This window comes from Xenopus laevis, chromosome 8S, assembly GCF_017654675.1.
Source record: "Xenopus laevis strain J_2021 chromosome 8S, Xenopus_laevis_v10.1, whole genome shotgun sequence".
NCBI classification, from domain to species: Eukaryota; Metazoa; Chordata; class Amphibia; order Anura; family Pipidae; genus Xenopus; species Xenopus laevis.
The window spans coordinates 13,244,633-13,263,539 of NC_054386.1; the positions used below are offsets into that span (position 1 = coordinate 13,244,633).

The window sequence follows — 18,907 nt, forward strand, 5'->3', positions numbered from 1 at the left end:
CCTGTATATCTGACGGTTCAGCTCTACACGTGATTATTGAAACGAACAATCTTTCTTGGAAGGATCTTTTCCAAGAAAGATTGTAATTGTTATGTCTATGGCCACCTTAAGCTGTGTAGAATCCCACTGTATACTACAGAGCTTATCTGTTATCAGTTGTGTATCCTGTGCCTTTTCTCCTTTTTTAGCTTTGAATGGCTGCCCCCATGGCTACACAGCAGCTTGTTTATATAAACTATAGTAGTACTTATCTGTTATCTACTGTGTATCCTGTGCTTGAATGGCTGCTCCCATGGCTACACCGCAGCTTGTTTATAAAAAACTATAGTAGACAGTGCAGTTTCAGAGGAAAGAGAACTTTCTTGAAAGTTGTGAGGGATGACTGTCAAACAAGTAGTGAAAGTACTAATGACAATATTGTCCGAGTAGTTGATAAATGATTTTAGCAGCATTTCAGTTACTTTAATCGCATTATTTACAGTATTTTCCCATAGGAAACAATGGGGCTCATTTATAAACAATGGGCAAATTTGGAACTGGGCAGTAACCCATAACAACCAATCAGTTGCTTGCTTTTTCAGCCAGCTGCAGGTTGAACAATGAAAGCAAACATTTGATTGGTTGCCATAGGTTACTGCCCAGGTGTCGATTTGCCCAGTATTTATAATTGAGCCCCAATGTGTTGCCAAGTCTAGACTAGGCCTGGGACCATATTTCACTGACATTTTACTCAGAATAATTCAAAGTTCTTTACAGACAAAGTAAGAAACGCCAGTGAGTTGAATAGTAAAAGTAATGCCTCAATGGGATTCATTGGGAAACTGCACTAGAGCAATTTATTGACATGAGTAAATCAGCCACAAATAATAATTCATATACTCCTATATCATAAAACTGTGTGTGGTACAAAGGCAGCCCCTAGGTCTGGGCTAATAATCCAGTGGGGAAAGTAAGAACAGTCCGAACCCCGCGCCTCCCTGCCCTCTCCAGTGGTTGCGCCCGACGGTTCCCAGCAGCCTCTGCGGTCAGTCGGGCTGTATAATAAAGCCCAATGGCAGCTGAGGGAACCCGGGTCGGCAAGTGACAGAGTAAAGTCGGCGCTGAATGAAGTCCATGTGAATGTAGGGCGGGGTGAGCGGCGCTGCTGATGTCAGAGCTTCCCCACGTTGTGAGTCCCGAGTAGGGAGACGGTACAGGCTACAGGGTCCCTGTCATGGGTTCGAACGTAGAATCGCGACGGACAGGGGGTGGCTGAAGTTTGGGCGCTGTTATCACTGAGGGAGGATGAGGGACAACGAGAGTGACTTATGTGAGTCTAATTGCCACTTAAACTCCGGGGAGAGTCCGGCCGTGAGCGCTGTGATGTTCTCTGCCGGGGTGCTGGGCAACCTGCTCGCTCTGGTGCTGCTGGAGAATCGCAGGAGGGCCGTGCGGGGCACAATGTCTCTCTTCCACATCCTGGTCACTGGCCTCGTCATCACTGACCTGATGGGCACCTGTATGATTAGCCCTGTGGTGTTGGCTTCTTATTCCAGCAACTTGACTCTCATTGCTTTGGGGGGCAGTGACAATCGCATTGTCTGCTACTATTTCGCCTTTGCCATGACTTTCTTCAGCCTGGCTACTATGCTGGTGCTGTTTGCTATGGCGCTGGAGCGGGCGATGGCCATTGGACACCCTTACGTCTATGAGAAGTTCATCAGCAAGCGCTGCGGCCTGGTTACCTTCCCTGTCATCTACTCCTTCTGCATCTTCTTCTGCCTCTTCCCAGCCATGGGGGTCGGGGAATACATCCAGTACTGCCCTGGCACCTGGTGCTTCATCAACATGAGAGGCCAGCACATAAACGGCTCCACCAGCAACGTCTACTCCACTTTGTATGCCACCCTCCTGCTCATACTCATCATTGCCGTTCTGACCTGCAACTTCATCGTCATCGTCAGCCTAGTGAGGATGCACAAGCGCCAGAAAGCCCGGAGACTTGTCACCAAGCGAGAGCGAATGTCCATGTCTGAGGAGATCGACCATCTTATTCTTCTCTCCCTGATGACTATCATCTTCTTTATCTGCTCAGTGCCCTTCACAGTAAGTTCCTCTGTTTTCTTTTTATTGCAGGGGGTTATGGCAGATAAACTAAAGCTGGCCATAGATGTAAAGATTTTCAAAACATCTTTTCGTGATCGTAAGACCACGATTATCTCGAAACGATCGTTTAAATGTACGATTTGACCATCAAATAAAAAGACCATTTCAAGCGATATTGCCAGGAAAACTGAGGGTAACTGCCTGCTTGGCCCAGCAAATATAGATAGATTGCACTGGGGCCAATAATTTTTTTAACCTGGCCAATCAATTTGGGGCCAATAATTTTTTTAACCTGGCCAATCAATTTTCTGACAGATGTCGGACGAAAAAGCGTAAGATGCACGGTCGTTCGATTCCCACTAACTTCACGATAATTTGACGGATTGGTCGTATTTCACTGAAATCAATAGTTCACCGAGAAAGATCTTTGCGTCTATTGGGACCTTAACTCACATTCTTACTAAGAATAATTAATTTTTGGCATATAGCAGTGTTAGATTTGCAGGGAACACATTTATTTAAACCCTGAGATCCTAAAGCCAAATCATATAACAGTTCCCTGGGCACAGGAGACTTGCCCAAGGCTATAATAGGCCAGCCCAGGAGTCAAACCTAGCTGTCATATGTCCTGCAAGTAGATAATGAAGGGCTGGCACATGCCAGTGACAAATAAGAGATATGGGGAGCACTACTTACACTCTTCAGGTGTTGTTGCATACGGTGGTGCTATTCCTTAGGGTAGGGTCACACTGTGAGATTCAGGGAGATTCAGTCACCCGGCGTATAATCGCCTCTTCTTTGGGGCAACTAATCTCCCCGACTTTGTAAAACGAAGCGGCGCAAGTGCCATGCTGCAGGCGTTTTTCATTCTAGCAGGCAGAAGACAGGGGGAAGCAGTTCGGGGAGATTAGTTGCCCCAGAGAAGAGGCGATTAGTCGCTGGGCGACTAAATCTCCCCAAATCTAACAGTGTGAAATTACCCTTAGACATATGGCCACATCCACTTCAGAAAGATTTCACAGGAAAGGCAAGCACTTCACCACTTCTTGCTGTGAAAATAATCCTCCCTGACGAAGGTAGGGGCAAACCCCCCGAAATGTTGTTTTGTACTTGGAGTGGTAAAACTGGCTAAAATAAGAGATTATTTGCACAGCAAGAAGTTGTGAAGTGCTAGCCTTTCCTGTGAAATTCTGCTGGCACATACCAGACCACACTCCTTAAATTGATGTAGTTAAAAAGTATTTATTTAGCAAAAGGTTTAAGGTTCTCAGGGTCGAGAAACTAGCTATCAGTTTGGATATAAGACTGGACAATAATAGAGAGTATAGTGGAGATAATAGAAAGCTAAGTCATATTTAAAAAAAAAAACACAAAAAATGCAGAACTAACATCCCCACCAACCAGATGGCATTTTAAATTTTAAGTTGGACAAAAGAAACAAGAAAACAAAAAATAGGAAACACTCGGTTGTGTATATGGCTAACCTTATCGAGAGAGAAAGATGCAAATACAGGGCAAAATTGCATTCCCACAGCATTTTGAAAATTTGCATAATTTCCTATTACATATTTGTAATCATTGCTGCCAGTCACAAATGTGTAAGGACTTGTTCACTAAAGTGACTTAGTTCCTTTGACTAACGCCAGTGCTTTGGTCCCAATAAAGGGCATTATGTCGGGCACCTATAATCTATGGTCACATGATCACTTACCTCATTTCTACCCATACTCCTCAGTGCCAATGAAAAGGAACAGCTGAAATAAATTATCATTACCGGTCTGCTGTTTTGATTTGACATTGTTTCCGTTTTTTATTCCAAGAATAATACATTTTTCTTTAAATTAAGGACTATTTGGGATTTGGCCGAATCCCTGAATCCTTGGTGAAAGATCCAGCCGAATACTGAACCGAATCCTAATTTGCATATGCAAATTATGGGCGAAAAAGTGGAAAAAAATCTTCTTTTGTGATGGAAAGTCATGTGATTTCCCTACCGCCCCTAATTTGCATATGCAAATTAAGATTTGGTTTGGCCAGGCATAAGGATTCAGCCAAATCCGAATCCTGCTGAAAAAGGCAGAATCCTTGCCGGATCCTGAACCGAATCCTGGATTCGGTGCATGCCTATTTTAAAAGAATGGGAACCAACACAATCATGTGAACTATGTGCTAAACTACATGGGATATGGTGTCAGATCAACAGAACACATTGCACAACTTGGATGCAGTCGCATGGGTCAAAATATAAAGTGATTGATCGTACAGTATGTGTAAAATACAGGTCTGGGACCTGTTATCCAGAATGCTTAGGACGTGGGCTTTTCTGGATAACGTATCTTTCCTTAATTTGGGTCTTCATACCTTAAGTCTTCTAGAAAATCATGTAAACATATCCAATAAGCTGGTTTTGCTTCCAATAAGGATTAATTATATCTTAGTTTAGATCACGTACATGGTACTGATTTATTATTACAGAGAAAAAAGGAAATCATGTTTAAAAATTTGGATTATTTCATTATAATGGAGTCTATGGGAGACAGCCATTCCGTAATTGTGAGCTTTCTGGATAACGGGTTTCCGGATAACGGATCCTATTCCTGCACAAGGAAGATTTGCCAGTCGATGCAATGCACCTGTCAGATGGGAACAGAGCATACTATTTCTTCATCAAACGAGATAAAATCTGATGGTGTCTTACAGACTTTTTTTTCTCATTGAAATACATTCACTGTCAGATGTAGATACATCGACAAACCACACCATCCGATCAGATTGTGTAGGAGCCAACAAAATCTAGTGCTGTTGTGTGGCAAGAAAAATCGGACCCACAAAATCGGTTCAAAATCTCCTTTGTTGTTTAGCCTTTAAATAACGCTGCTCTGCCATGAGAATGGAGAACCCTGCAATGACCAGTTCAGCTTTGCGGGCGCATATTTCTGAGTGCCAAATTAGGGCAATTTATATTAGCTTGTTTCTCCAAAGTAATTGCACAAATCTATTCAGGATACATAGACATATCACAAGCAGTGTGTGTATATAAAGTACATTCCAAATTCTCATCACTGTGGTTGCTGAGGCCAAAGGTTAAGCCATAAGTAAGCTGTTCATTATAATTTAGACTCAGCTGAATGAAGAGCATGGGAAGAACAGACATTTACTACTTGCTATGATAAACAGGAAACTATTATGTCTTCTAAAAGAAAGAGTCTTTTCTATGCCTGTCTGTTTTATGACTTATATTGGTTTGTGAAATCGTTTTAAATGATATATATGTGTTGGACAGTTGTGAGGTATCAGTAGCATAAGGAACACATCAGATTATACAGTATGTCATTTAATGTAAATACGTTTGCTATGTAACATTGCAGAGAAGTATGCAATAAAAATACTCTATACAAGCCAAATTATGCAAACAACGGTCACTCTAATTAGAGTCCTGAACTGGGTCGGGAGTCTCCGACTCCCTGGGTGTGCAGTCTGTGGGTAGCCAACAAAGGTGTGGGCTTTATCCCATACCTCCCAACTGTCCCTTTTTAGGAGGGACAGTCCCTCTTTTGACAGCTCAACCCGCAGTCCCTCATTTGTACTGGAAAGTCCCTCTTTTCTATGCACTGAACAGCCAGAAAAAGAAACAAAGTTTCTCACTTAATTGACTTTTAGCAGAGTCTAGAAAAGCTAACTGGTGCAAATAAGATACTTTGTAACAATTTTGAGAAACAAAAACACAGTTTAGATAAGGAGAAATATTTTCAAACTTTCATAACCTGCCAAATTTTGTAAAACAAACATGGTAATTAGGGGGTGTGGCCACAGAAAGGGGTGTGGTCAAAAAATTGCTGTGCTACGTGTGGGAAAAAAATTTTTGTCCCTCTTTTTACTTCCAAAATGTTGGGAGGTATGTTTATCCCACTCTCCCCTCCTCTTGAAGTTTTTTATCTATTTTTGTGCAGATTCGGCACTGGAGTGATGTCACTTCCGTTTTTTTGTGTTGGAAGGCTAGTTGGCCTATTGCGGGTCGGCTCAGGTAGCGGATCAGTTGGGCAAAATTGAGGGTTGCAGGTCTGAGTTGCAGGTCATGGGTATCAGTTATGGGTCAGGTAGGGGTATAAGAAAATAGACCCGCGCAGGACTCTAACTCAAGTTGCCTTTTAATAATTATATCCAGGACTAGTAGCCTTCACATCCTTGTAAACTGTGCTGACCTAGCCTTTCCTCTGTGTATAGAGACACCTAGTACATTTTAGAAATATATCCCTACCTATGACCCACAACCATCTTTTTATTTATACTTTTACATGTAAAGAATAATTGCATTTGTTTAAACTGCAAATGGCTTGCGTCTAACTTTTGTTTGAGGAAGTAACTTGTGTGATTAGTACTGCTGTTTGGCCTATGAGTATTACAGGCTTTCTGCTTTACACAACCTCTAGAAGCGATCATTGAAGAGAAGCTTAAGCTTTAGTGCTTATGTATCGTTACTTGTTCCTTAAATCTTTTTACTTTATGCCTGATTTTGGTGAGCAGAATACTATGAGTTTGTACCAGCATGGTTTTATGCATAATAGATCTTGCCAAACTAATTTAATTACTATAGACGAGGAGTAAGCAGGAACCTACATTCTTAGGGGTAGATTTACTAAATGGCAAAAAATTGCCAGCGACGGCTTCACAGCCGTCTCAACACTTTGCCAGGCGAAAATCCGCTCAGACATCGCTAATTTACTAAAATGCAAAGTTGCGTCCAGGGCACCGAACGTTGGCGAATTTTCTCTAGCGTTACTTCGGCAATGCGAGCAAATCCTAGCGCAACTTCGTTAGAGGTCTTCGCTAATTTGTATACGGCGAGAAATTTAAAGTTGAATGTACGTATATGTTGCAGCAAATACATTACATTTACACAAGTCCAGGGAACCTTAATAAAGACATTAGCGTTGTTATAATGTTAGAAAATGTATGGGGAACCTGGTTACCCAAAAACATTTTTAAGGACTTTCGCAGGCTATCACAAAAAGGAAAAGACGCCATCGTTTTTTGGACTTTTTCCACTAAAAAATATGAAGCAAGTAACAGAAGAATGAGGAAGATCTATGCACTTCATCTGGTCTGAGCTGGTGAAGGCAAGTCTGGCAAAAGAGGTAACGTTCAGTAAAATCTGTGAATTTGCGGAGTAACGTCCATTCGCCAGAGCGAAAATTCGTCTGGTGATAGAGTGCGAATGAGCACAAGCATCTGTCTCTTTCTCTAGCGAAGTTACGCCTGCACCCGTTAGTAAATCGGTGAAGCGCCTAAAAATAGAAACGAAACGTCACCAGCGTTATTCACTTCGCCCTATAGTAAATCGGCCCCTAAGATGGGAGTGGAAGGGAACTACATATAAATAGTTGCCAAAGTCTTGCTGAATTCATGGACCCCCTTCCCCTGACCCGGCTTGAGTGGGTAGCAAATTAAGTTAAGGTTATTTTGCTCCATTTTATAATGTGGTCCTTGATTTAAAGCTGTCTACTGATTTACCACCTGTAAAAGACAAAAAGGGCACTGTGCTATTTTATTAGAAATACTACACTATAAAGATATTCTTCTTGTCTCCCTTGGGCTTAGTGTGTGCTGGCTCTTTCTTTTAGCTATTTAGTGGATGTAATCTACTTAGGGGGTTATTTATTAAACACCGAATGTAAAAATCACGAAAAATGTATGATTTTTTTTTATAAAATTAGACTTTTTAAAAATCACAAATTTTTCGGAATTTAATAAACCCCGAGGATGGAAAAGTCCAAATCAGAAAATCCGGCATCTCAGATCTGTTGAAGTTGCATATAAGTCAATGGGAGAAGTCGCAATGATTTTTTGATGTGCGCTGGGTTGCGTGCAATACCCTGAAGTTTTCGCGTGAAAAGTCCAAAAAAATTGTGAAAATCAGATGGAAAAATCTGAAAAAAACGTGAAAATCTGATTGTTTTTTTTTTCTCGCAAAGCAAATTTTTGGGAAAATGTAATGATAAATAAGCATAAAAAACCCGAGCGGATTTCATCGGAGTTTGTAGCAGAAAATATTGAGATAAATTTGGACTTTGATAACTAACCCCCTAATACTCTACCCCTAGTGATCATAACAGTCCAGGATCTTTCTGCTTGCTATATATACTGTATATATATATATATACCAAAGAAGATCCGCACTCTCAGGTCTTATGACAATAATAAAAAGTTTTATTAACTTTTTATTATTTTCATAAGACCTGAGAGTGCGGATCTTCTTTGGTGGATTTAAATTGAAATTGTTGACACTGCACCCAGGCAACTTAAACCATTTTTTCAAGAGTGCGGGCTACCTCGTAATATATATTTATATATTTGGGTTAAGAATGAAATTTGACATGGTGGAGTGAATTATGTGCAATGTAAACAGTGTAATTTAAAGGAGAAGGAAAGGGTATACTTCAATAGCCTTCTAACAAAAGTCTTTTGTGCATAGAAGTTACTGAGAGTTTGCAAATTTTCCTCCCTGGTCTGATTTGTTTGTTTTTTTGGGCGCATACGCATTAAGAAGAAAGCCGTCGCAACCTTACTAATATGGCGCCTGCCTTGCTATATATGCGAACAAGGACATCGATTTTACAAGATTCGACTGACATATGAACATTTTTAGAATAGTGTTTCAGGAGGTCTGGGGGGAGTATAATTAAAGGAGAATAGGAGGTATTGTTTTTTTCCTTTCCTTCTCCTTTAAAAATAACACAATAAAAATCACGAAAGAATTCCTTTATCAGTACTTTTACTTTCACTTAGTACATATTCTCCTCTCCACTTGTTGAACTCTTGGCCTACTTAGACAGAGGCTGCGTGTGGGTTTATGTACAGAGAATATATGTATTTATAATAGAAGAGGAGACACACATTGATAAAAGTCTGTACTTTGCTTTCTGATTAAACATCTTTACAGGCAGAAAATAACTTGCTTTTCTACAAATTAATATATTTTTAAGACATTAACCATTAACTTCTGTTAATCTGAAATAAGTAGTTTTGGATACATCAATCCAGGGGCCAGGCTGGACAACTTTCTCTTATGAACATGGATAAATGGGGCATTGAGATGTTTTCCACAAATCAGAAAAAAATCATGGTTTTCCTATATTTCTAAAAAGCTCTATAAATTTGAGATTTATTAAGTGAAAAAAAAACATGAAAGCTTTTAATGCCAAACTTCGGCAAGTAAAAATTGTCAAGGTGCTGTAAGTATGTGGAAAGTGCACTGATCCTGTCGAATTTTTAGAGACTTTCGATGAATTCATTTTTTTTTTTTTTTTTTGGATCGTACAGTGCTTTTTTGTATTTGTTCTTTTTATAAAAAGAACTTTTAATAAATTCATGTTTTTAGAGTATGTGAGTTGTTACAAATCTTACATTCAGACTTTCTCAGTTCCCTTCTAGGCAATTAACTATCTGCAAGTGTCAGTGACTCTGAGAACTTAGCAGTTTCATGCCAAACACGAAGTACAGAGCCATAAGTAATAAATTACAAAATGAATTAAGACCAACTGCACATCATTACAACCAAGGTGGCCTGAACCATCTCTCTGGTAACAAAATGCAAGTACGATATTTGAGTAGTTCAGATCACACGGTTGTACTATTATGATAGACCGCACACAACGCACTAGTACAACACAATAAACTGCATCTACTGTAAATTCAGCTAAATAAAGCTACACATTTAGGGGGTTAATTATTAAAGTTTGAATGGTAACATTTTTTTTGAGATTTATTGTACCCTGAGGATGCAAAAAGTCAGAATCCGAAAATACTCCATCTTCAACCTGCTGAGGTCCTGTAGACGTCAATGCCTACAGTATTTGCAATTTGAAGATATTTTTGTCTGGACTGGGTTTCGTACGATAATCCGAAAATTTTGGGCTTTTCCTCCGATTTCACGAAAAATATTGACTTTTCGGGCGTCAAATATGAAAAATTAGGATTTCCCCGCGCCAATCTGAAAAAGTTGTGTTTTCCGTTCAACAATACAAAAAAAATCAGATTTTTTTGTGTGGATTTTTAATGATAAATAAGGTAAATCGTGGATTCTAGATTGGTTGGACTTTTTTTAATTTGAAACATCAGAAAAATTTGTTACTGCTACTTTTGATTACTCATCGTTTACTCCGGCCCTATCCTATTCTTATTTTAGTCTCTTATTCAAATCAATGCATGGTTTCTAGGGTAATTTGGATCCTAACAACGGGATTGCAAACTGAACAAAAAGCTAAATAACTGAAAAACCCAAAAAAATAAAAACTATCTGCAAATTGTCTCAGAATATCACTCTCTATATGATAGTAAAAGTTAACTCATGAACATCCCTTTTTATACAGCACAAATATATGTAATAGGGATGCACTGAATCCAGGATTCGGTTCGGGATTCGGCATTTTTCAGCAGGATTCAGATTTGGCCAAATCCCGGCCGAACCGAATTCCGAATCCTAATTTGCATATGCAAATTAGGGATGGGGAGGGAAATTTGTGACTTTTTGTCACAAAACAAGGAAGTAAAAATGTTTTCCTCTTCCCACCCCTAATTTGCATATGCAAATTAGGATTCGGACCTGGTTCGGTATTTGGCCGAATCTTTCGCAAAGGATTTGGGGGTTTGGCCAAATCCAAAATAGTGGATTCGGTGAATCCCTAATATTTAATAGCGTTTTCCAGAGATGATATGTCATTCATTATATGTCATCAGTACATAACCTAGTGGAGCTTACAATCTAAGGTCCCTATAACACACACACAGTCGGGTCAGCCTTTGGGCTAGTCCACACGGGGAGATAGCGACGCGTTTGCGGTCGCGGCGACAAAGCGCCGCGACAGTCGCCGCGACCGGCGCAGGCGACAGTTTTGTATGGGCGCCTATGTAAAAACGCCTGTGCTAACCACACGAGGCGATGCGCTTTTCAACAGTCGCCTGAAAATGCCTCGCCAGGCTTTTTCAGGCGACTGTTGAAAAGCGCATCGCCTCGTGTGGTTAGCACAGGCGTTTTTACATAGGCGCCCATACAAAACTGTCGCCTGCGCCGGTCGTGGCGACTGTCGCGGCGCTTTGTCGCCGCGACCGCAAACGCGTCGCTATCTCCCCGTGTGGACTAGCCCTTTGAATCTACCTAAACGATTTGGAAGGACACTGGAAACCCACAAAGACATGGGGAGACTATGCAAACTCCTTGCAGAGCACAGAAGTATTTTTATAGACATGAGGATCCATTTGGAGAGAGATGTAAAAAAACAAATGCATCGTGATAAGATCAGACATTGCAATGTGTTGACTGAGAAACAAAACTAGCACTACCCAAGATGTTTTCTTAAAGTGCTTTTAAGATTAGCTAAATGTCCCTGAATCAGTAAAACAGGAAAAGACAGATGTTTATGTACCTAGGCGAGGGCACTAATAAACTTGGAATGGAGTGAAGTTGTTAGTTACTACGGCAACAAACAAACATTGGTTGGTAATTCTAAGAAATTAATCATTTGTTACTGGAAAAGTAACATTAGCATTGCAAATTTTTTTTCTTTATTTTTTCAAATTAAATGGAAATTCACATAAAAATAAATGTTCATGGTCTATTGTGATCTATGAAATCAGCTGCATAGTCTAAGTTGTTTCATTGATCAATATCCAGGAGACCTAATGATCTGTGCCAGAGATGGAGACATTCTCATCCCATATACTGCTATAATGCTACAGATTCAAACATTTTAGGGCTGAAATATCAAATTTAGGAATACTGAATGATTTTCTGCAGTTTCATAACTTTCCCATTCATGAAAACTTTTCTGACTGTCAGGGGACTTTTTACATTTCGCATTTATTTAACGTCATTCCTGTCTAAGTTTGTCATAATGTGTTTGACTGCATTGAATAGTTTAGAAAATATGAGGTAGGGGTCTCACCACATTTGAGCAGTGACCCAGGTGCACCGCCCTGAGGGAGCAGACAACCGAAACTTCTTTAAAGCAGGCACTCAAAAAGGCAGACTTCCACCAGGGAATGGTTTTCAAAGTGAAAAGTAATTTATTGTATCCATAGCCTTACGCGTTTCGTGTTAACAAACACTATGGGGCACATTTACTAAGGTTCGAAGTGAATTCAAAGTGAATATTCGAATTCAAAAACTTCGAATTTCAAACTCATTTTTGGGTACTTCGACCATCGAATAGGCCCGAGGGCTGCATGCGGCCCAGGATGGATATGAATTTGGCCCAGCTTGAACTTCCGCCAATGCAGGAAACGTCATGTTACAATGTCACGCACAGAGCGCGTATGTGCGCTGTCGCTAGTTGTGTGCATGTGTGGTTTAAATTTTTACATGGGGTGTACGTTGTGTGGCTTTCTAGAGCAGGAAAAGCGGTTAACAAGTGAGCGTTCAGTTACTTACAAAGGCAGGTAAGCATACTTCAGCGGCATCGCCCACTATGCTAGGGATATATGCAGCATCTACATTTGTGAGCACATTTTTTCAAGAATGAACACACTTGGGGGGTTATTTACTAAACTCCGAATTTTTGTATGAAATCTGACTTTTAAAAAAAATCACAAATTTTTCGGAATTTATTAAACCCAGTGGATGGAAAAGTTCGAATCAAAAAATCCGGCATCTCAGACCTGTCGAGGTTGCATAAAAGTCAATGGTAGAAGTCTCAAAGTCCCCACAGTTTTCTGAGTTTCCAGGCAAAAAGCTGAGTTTTTGGATGAAAGATCCAAAAAAAAATCGGATGAAAAATCTGAAAAAATCGTGAAAATATGATTTTTTTTTCCACAAAGCAAAATTTCAGGTAATTATTATTGACCAGATTTGATTGAAGTTTGTAGCAGAAAATATGGAGATAAATTCGGACTTTTATAAATAACCCCCTAAGAGTAAAATTAGAACCAAATTATCTGATGAGCACCTTGAGAATTCACTAAGAATTGCAACTACTTCCATTGAACCAGATATTGATACATTAGTTTCTCAAACACAAAGTCAAAAATCCCACTAGGTTTATGACACCCTCTTTTCTTTTACTTTTACAATAAAATACATCAAAAGCTAGCGTTAGTGTTTGTGTGTATTTCGAGTGTGGCCCCAGAACATTTTTCTTCTTCCAATGTGGCCCAGGGAAGCCAAAAGTTTGGACACCCCTGATTTAAAGCTTTAGCTACCTTCAAGGGAATTTTTCAACATTCAACATTTTACATAAGGAGACCCACATATTTCACCTGATGTTTCTACTGTGTTGACTGTGTACATTAAGAGGTAGCAATGAATATTATTGGATCTATGGCAGCTAAGGTTTTTTTTAGGTATTGGGGACAACTATGTCAATAAAAATTGTCAATGGCAAGAATTTCTAGGCTGTGGACAATTCGAAATTGACATTGTAGTTGATAAATTACCATATGATTTCTTCTCTTCAGTTCACAGGTCTACAGACACTGCACTATAACCTCATGTTTATATTTATTTTGCAGGCCCAGGTATACATGAATAGGTTCTCTCCGGATCGCCGGAATGACAAGAGGGACCTTCAAGCTCTTAGATTTATCTCCGTCAATTCAATTATTGATCCCTGGGTCTTCACCGTCTTAAGGCCATCTGTTCTTAGGCTAATACGTTATGTTTTGTGTTGTCAGAAGCCATTTAAAATGAAAGAAATTGCCAAGTCTCCATCTTTGACCAGTCGGCTATCAAATACTAAATTGACCAATGTGGACAAAAAATATGAAAGTTCTCAGAAGAGTCAACCTGACGACCATGATAAAATACCTCCTGGAGAGAACACTTAAGGGCGAAACATTGTCCAACTGGATTTATTACCACAATGATTAAATGTGGCTGTTTGGTTCTAGTTTCAGGCAAGGCAAATGTAAAAGAGCAGATGGACTGTCTTAGATTTTGAGACCACTAAAATGAAGCTATTGTTACTGTTTGTATCATTCAACGGTGTCAATATTTATATGTTTTGTATAAGTTCCAGTAATCAAGGGCCACGTAAAGACCTTATTTTACTGATATTTTTGCTAGAACTTTGCAATATTATTGGAACTGCTCTTGCTGATTGCATCGTAGACATACCCACAGTATCAAGCCTTGCACCATTTTCCAGGAACCACTAATGGTTCACTTATTCATTTCTCAAAGAGAGATATATTTACTTTAAAACAAGTTATTGCTTTTTTTTTTAGGGAAAAGAGGTAGGCAGTGTTGCTTCCAGAAAATCTGATATACATTGTTAAAGGAGAAGGAAAGGTATCCAGAATAGATAGGTCCTATGCTTCCCTCCTAAAACTCCATATTGTTTTTTTTTGTAAGTACTTATTCATAAGCAAGAAATTCACAACATTACTATACTAGTATATTGAAGCCGTCCTTATTCCTGCATGTGATGTCACTTCCCCTGGGAACCAAAATCAAATGCTATCCTTTACAGACGGATAGACAAGCAGACGTGAACGCTTATATCGTTTTAAATCAGTGTAGATTCGTTTGCATCGGAAAAAGATCAACACTATTCCTTAGCAATTTTTAAAAAAAATCAAATGTAGACTTCCCATACCTGTGTGTGTGTGTGTGTGTATATATATATATATATATATATATATATATATATATATATATACACACTTTCTCCAATGAGTATCCGCACTCCAAGGCTGCTATTGATGGCGGGGTGCACGGTGATTATATGTATACGTGTATATCAATTAGCAATGGACCAGCACTCCCTTTTCTTAAAACATAATATTCTTTATTGTGGTATCAAACCGACGTTTCGGTCCACCTTAGGACCTTTTTCAAGGATGATACAAAAAACTTTCTAAAAACACATTAAATAAAAAAAGTGCTCAATTGCAAACCAATCAGTGCCCTCTTTCAATCAACATTTCAATGTGAATCAAGTGTTACAATTAAAAGTCAAGTAAATCATGTGTTACAATTAAATATCGAGTGTATGTATATATATATAAAAAAACAATTACATCTCCATTGTATATGTATTTCAATCGTGCATAAGTGCATATCTTTGTATTTCCACTATTTTCGGAAAGATTTGTCTGAATACATATGCAAATTAGGGGTGCGAAAGGGAAAACATTTTTTACTCCCTTCTTTTGTGACAAAAAGTCACGCGATTTCCCTCCCCACCTCTAATTTGCATATGCAAATTAGGATTTGGTTCGGCCGGGCAGAAAGATTTGGCCAAATCCTGCTGAATCCCGGACCAAATCCTGGATGCGGTGCATCCCTAATATTTGTAAACTCCATGGTATGACATTAAGCATACTCACAGACAATTTGTATATTATACACAAACATGAAATCCAGTTGGCCTTAATGTAAAAGTATACATATTTGATTTACTGGCAACGACTAAAACCTGTGTATTTCCTGAAAATGAACCCATTAAAGATATGTTGTTACATTGGTTAAGTTAGGTTACACCATTCACATATGCCTTTCTCTATAGGAGGAGATATCTGTATTGGTGTGGTAAAAAGGGTAAAGGCAACCTTAGTACATGGCAGCTCAGAAACCAGTGCAATTAGCAAAATCAGAATTTAATAATCAGCCTTATAGCATCATCTTATATTACAGACCAACCTCATTTTCTGCTGGGTAATTAGTGATGAGCCCTAAGCTTAGCTTCTCAACAGCTGCTCAGAGACCACTGAGCATGTGAGTGTCACAGACACTTTCCAAGATGGTGACCCCCTGTGACAAGTTTGAAGTCCTGGATCATTGCTGCTATTGACAAGCTGAAATTTTAGGCTGGTACAATATTTTTTTTAGGGTTTAGTTCTCTTTTAGTATGTTATAGAATTGCTATTTTTAAGCAACTTTTTAATTAGCCCTCATTTTTTATAGTTTTTTTTTTTATAGTTTTTTTCATTATTTGTCTTCTGACTCTTTTACACCATCTAAAAACCAAATACTCTGTAAGGCTACACATTTATTGTTATTGCTATTTTTTATTACTCATCTTTTCATTCAAACCCTCTCCTATTCATATTTAAATCTCTTATATAAATTAAAGCATGGTTGCTAGGGTAACTTGGACCCTAACAATTAGATTGCTGAAACTGCAAACTGGAGAGCTGCTGAATAAGCTATAAAACTAAAATAAAACCAAGTACAATTTGTATCAGAATATCACAATCTACATCATACTAAATCATACTCTTTTCTTTGTGCACTTTGCACATTGGGAAAATGGGCCCTCATATGCATAATGGGGGAAAAAAATCCCAAATAACAAATTGAGTTGGTTTTAGGGATGGGCAAATTTGAGCCGCTTCATCCCGCCAAAGTCTATGAGCGTAAAAAAACAACAACTTTTTTTGACGTACGCTGACATACAAGTCTACGGGCGTAATTTCCACGCCGAAACAAGGCGAAAAAATTCGCCCATCCCTAGTTGGTTTATATAACAATATATTGTACCTGAATTTCTCCATCTTATGATCTATATTATTCATTCCATATGTTTCCATAGTCAAAGAAGTAGATATTGCTAAAACAAGAGGTTTTCATGAGTAGCAGAACAGACAGTAGAGTTCTACCTCCTTTAGCTCCCAAAAAACTGAAGGCTTTCCTTTGTTACGGGTGGTCAGTATACCTGTAGAACCATTTCAGAACATTTCCAAATGTTTGGTGCTTACACTTATTTATTCACCCCCTCCACATACACAATTATGTGCTATATATAAATATAATACTATGTTTGTATGTATAGTTCCATTGTATGATGGACTCCCAAGCTGTTGCATGAGTCAGCCAGTCAAAAGACACTAAATAAGAACAATTCCATTTTAATTTAGTATTACTGCATGAATGGCCTTCATTATATAACGAAAATGAACAGGAGATTTTTTTTTTATAATCAAAAGTAATACATCAACTTTCATGTGAAATCTTTTATCAGTTCTATGTATATTAAACGTGTTATTTAAGTTTGATTTTATAAGTGTTGTGTTTTGTAATAAAAATTGTTAAACTTAAAAAGCATTGCTTGTGTCTGATAGCTTATTAGAGTATATCAAAGATATTGTTGTGTTCTAAAGTGCACTCCACCAATCCATTTGTGAACCACACTCTACCCGATCCTGTAGCCAGTTTCCTATCCATATAAAGCACAACAGACCTTAGTTTAGAAAGTAGTTGTATGTGAGTATCAAACGCTTTGGCAAAATCCAAATAGATCACATCTACTGCCCCCCCACTTACTTACCTCATCATAAAAAGCAATCAAATTTGTCTGACATGACCTATCCTTCATAAAGCCATGCTGATTGCTGCTCATAATGCCATTCACTAGGACAAAATTTTGAATGTGATCCCTAAAACGCCTTCAAAAAATTTGCCCACCACAAATTTACTGGCCTATAATTGCCAGGCTGAGATCGTAATCCCTTTTTAAATATTGAAATCAGCTTTTCTCCAGTCCATAGGTACCATATCAAATGAAAGCGAATCTGAGAAAATCAGAAATAGAGGCCAGTCAAAAACTGAACTAAGCTCTTTTAGAACCCATGGTTGTATTCCATCTGGCCCTTGCATATTGTTCACTTTAATTTTCACTAAAGCTTTATTAACCATATCCCGAGTCCCCACTGGCTAGACTGAGCTGAGCCAATAGAGCAGCTATGAGGTGAGTCTGACTCCTCTATTGTATACACTGAAGAAAAGAACAGATTTAGCACATTTGCCTTTTCTGTATCTGTTACAACCATACTGGTATCATTATTTAATGGAGCAACACTCTCAACCTGCATCTTTTTACTTTAAAAACTTTTTGGGGTTAGTCTTAGCCTTTCCCGCAATGCACTCCTCATTTTCTATCTTTGCCTTCCGGATTGTGGTTTTACAAGATTTATTATAATGTTTATATTCATTAAATACAGCTTCTTCTTATGTTTCTGTTACAACCATACTGGTACCATTATTTAATGGAGCAACACTCTCAACCTGCATCTTTTTACTATTAAAATACTTAAAAAACTTTTTGGGGTTAGTCTTAGCCTTTGCCGCAATGCACTCCTCATTTCCTATCTTTGCCTTCCGGATTGTGGTTTTACAAGATTTATTATAATGTTTATATTCATTAAATACAGCTTCTTCTTATGTCTTATTTTCTTGTAACTTCTTTGGAAAAGGGTAAGCTACATTTTTTTCATTTTAGTTTTATTTCCTTAAGTAAAAAAACAAACAAAATACAGTACATCTTTAGATTAAAAGTATCATGTTAAAACTATCATAATAAAATATTACCATTATGTCAGTAGGATGCAAAATCATATAAAACGTCAGATGTTGATAGATAGACCATACACATAAACATTACCCCAAAAAAGAGAAGCTATAATGGAGAGCAAGGCAATTCACCATACTTTGAGATAAATGGCACATTCTAATCAATCATTGTGATTTAAGTTAAAAAGAAGCACTTTGTATCTTCAGCATGTAAAAATGGCAGTTTGAACACAGTTTTCAGCTCACCTAGCCTTGCAAAACGTTGAACTCCCAGTCAGGAGAGCAGTTTCCAAACACACTTCTCTTGTGCAGACCTCACGTGTGTCTACCAACCCCCTTCCTGTACTCTCAGGGCTCTCTTAAAGGAGAAGGAAACCCCCTGGGCGCAAAACCCCTCCCCCCTCCCCTGTGTTGCCCCCCTCCCTCCTCCCCCCTGGCCTACCTGTCCCCCTGGGCAAATGCCCATAACTTGTTACTCACCCCTCTGCGCAGGTCCTGTCCACAGAGTTCACAGTCGCCATCTTCTCCCACGCGCGTCTT

The 18,907-nt window shown here is 38.8% G+C and overlaps 1 protein-coding gene across 1 annotated transcript; it reads left to right on the forward strand.

Moving 5' to 3' along the window:
* The first annotated feature begins 1,040 nt into the window (after positions 1 to 1,040).
* On the forward strand, positions 1,041 to 17,119 carry ptger2.S (prostaglandin E receptor 2 S homeolog). Its single transcript, NM_001090977.1, is given in 2 exon segments — positions 1,041 to 2,085; positions 13,588 to 17,119. Coding segments are annotated over 2 exon segments (1,116 nt in total). The 5' UTR covers positions 1,041 to 1,284; the 3' UTR covers positions 13,903 to 17,119.
* Positions 17,120 to 18,907: the final 1,788 nt, after the last annotated feature.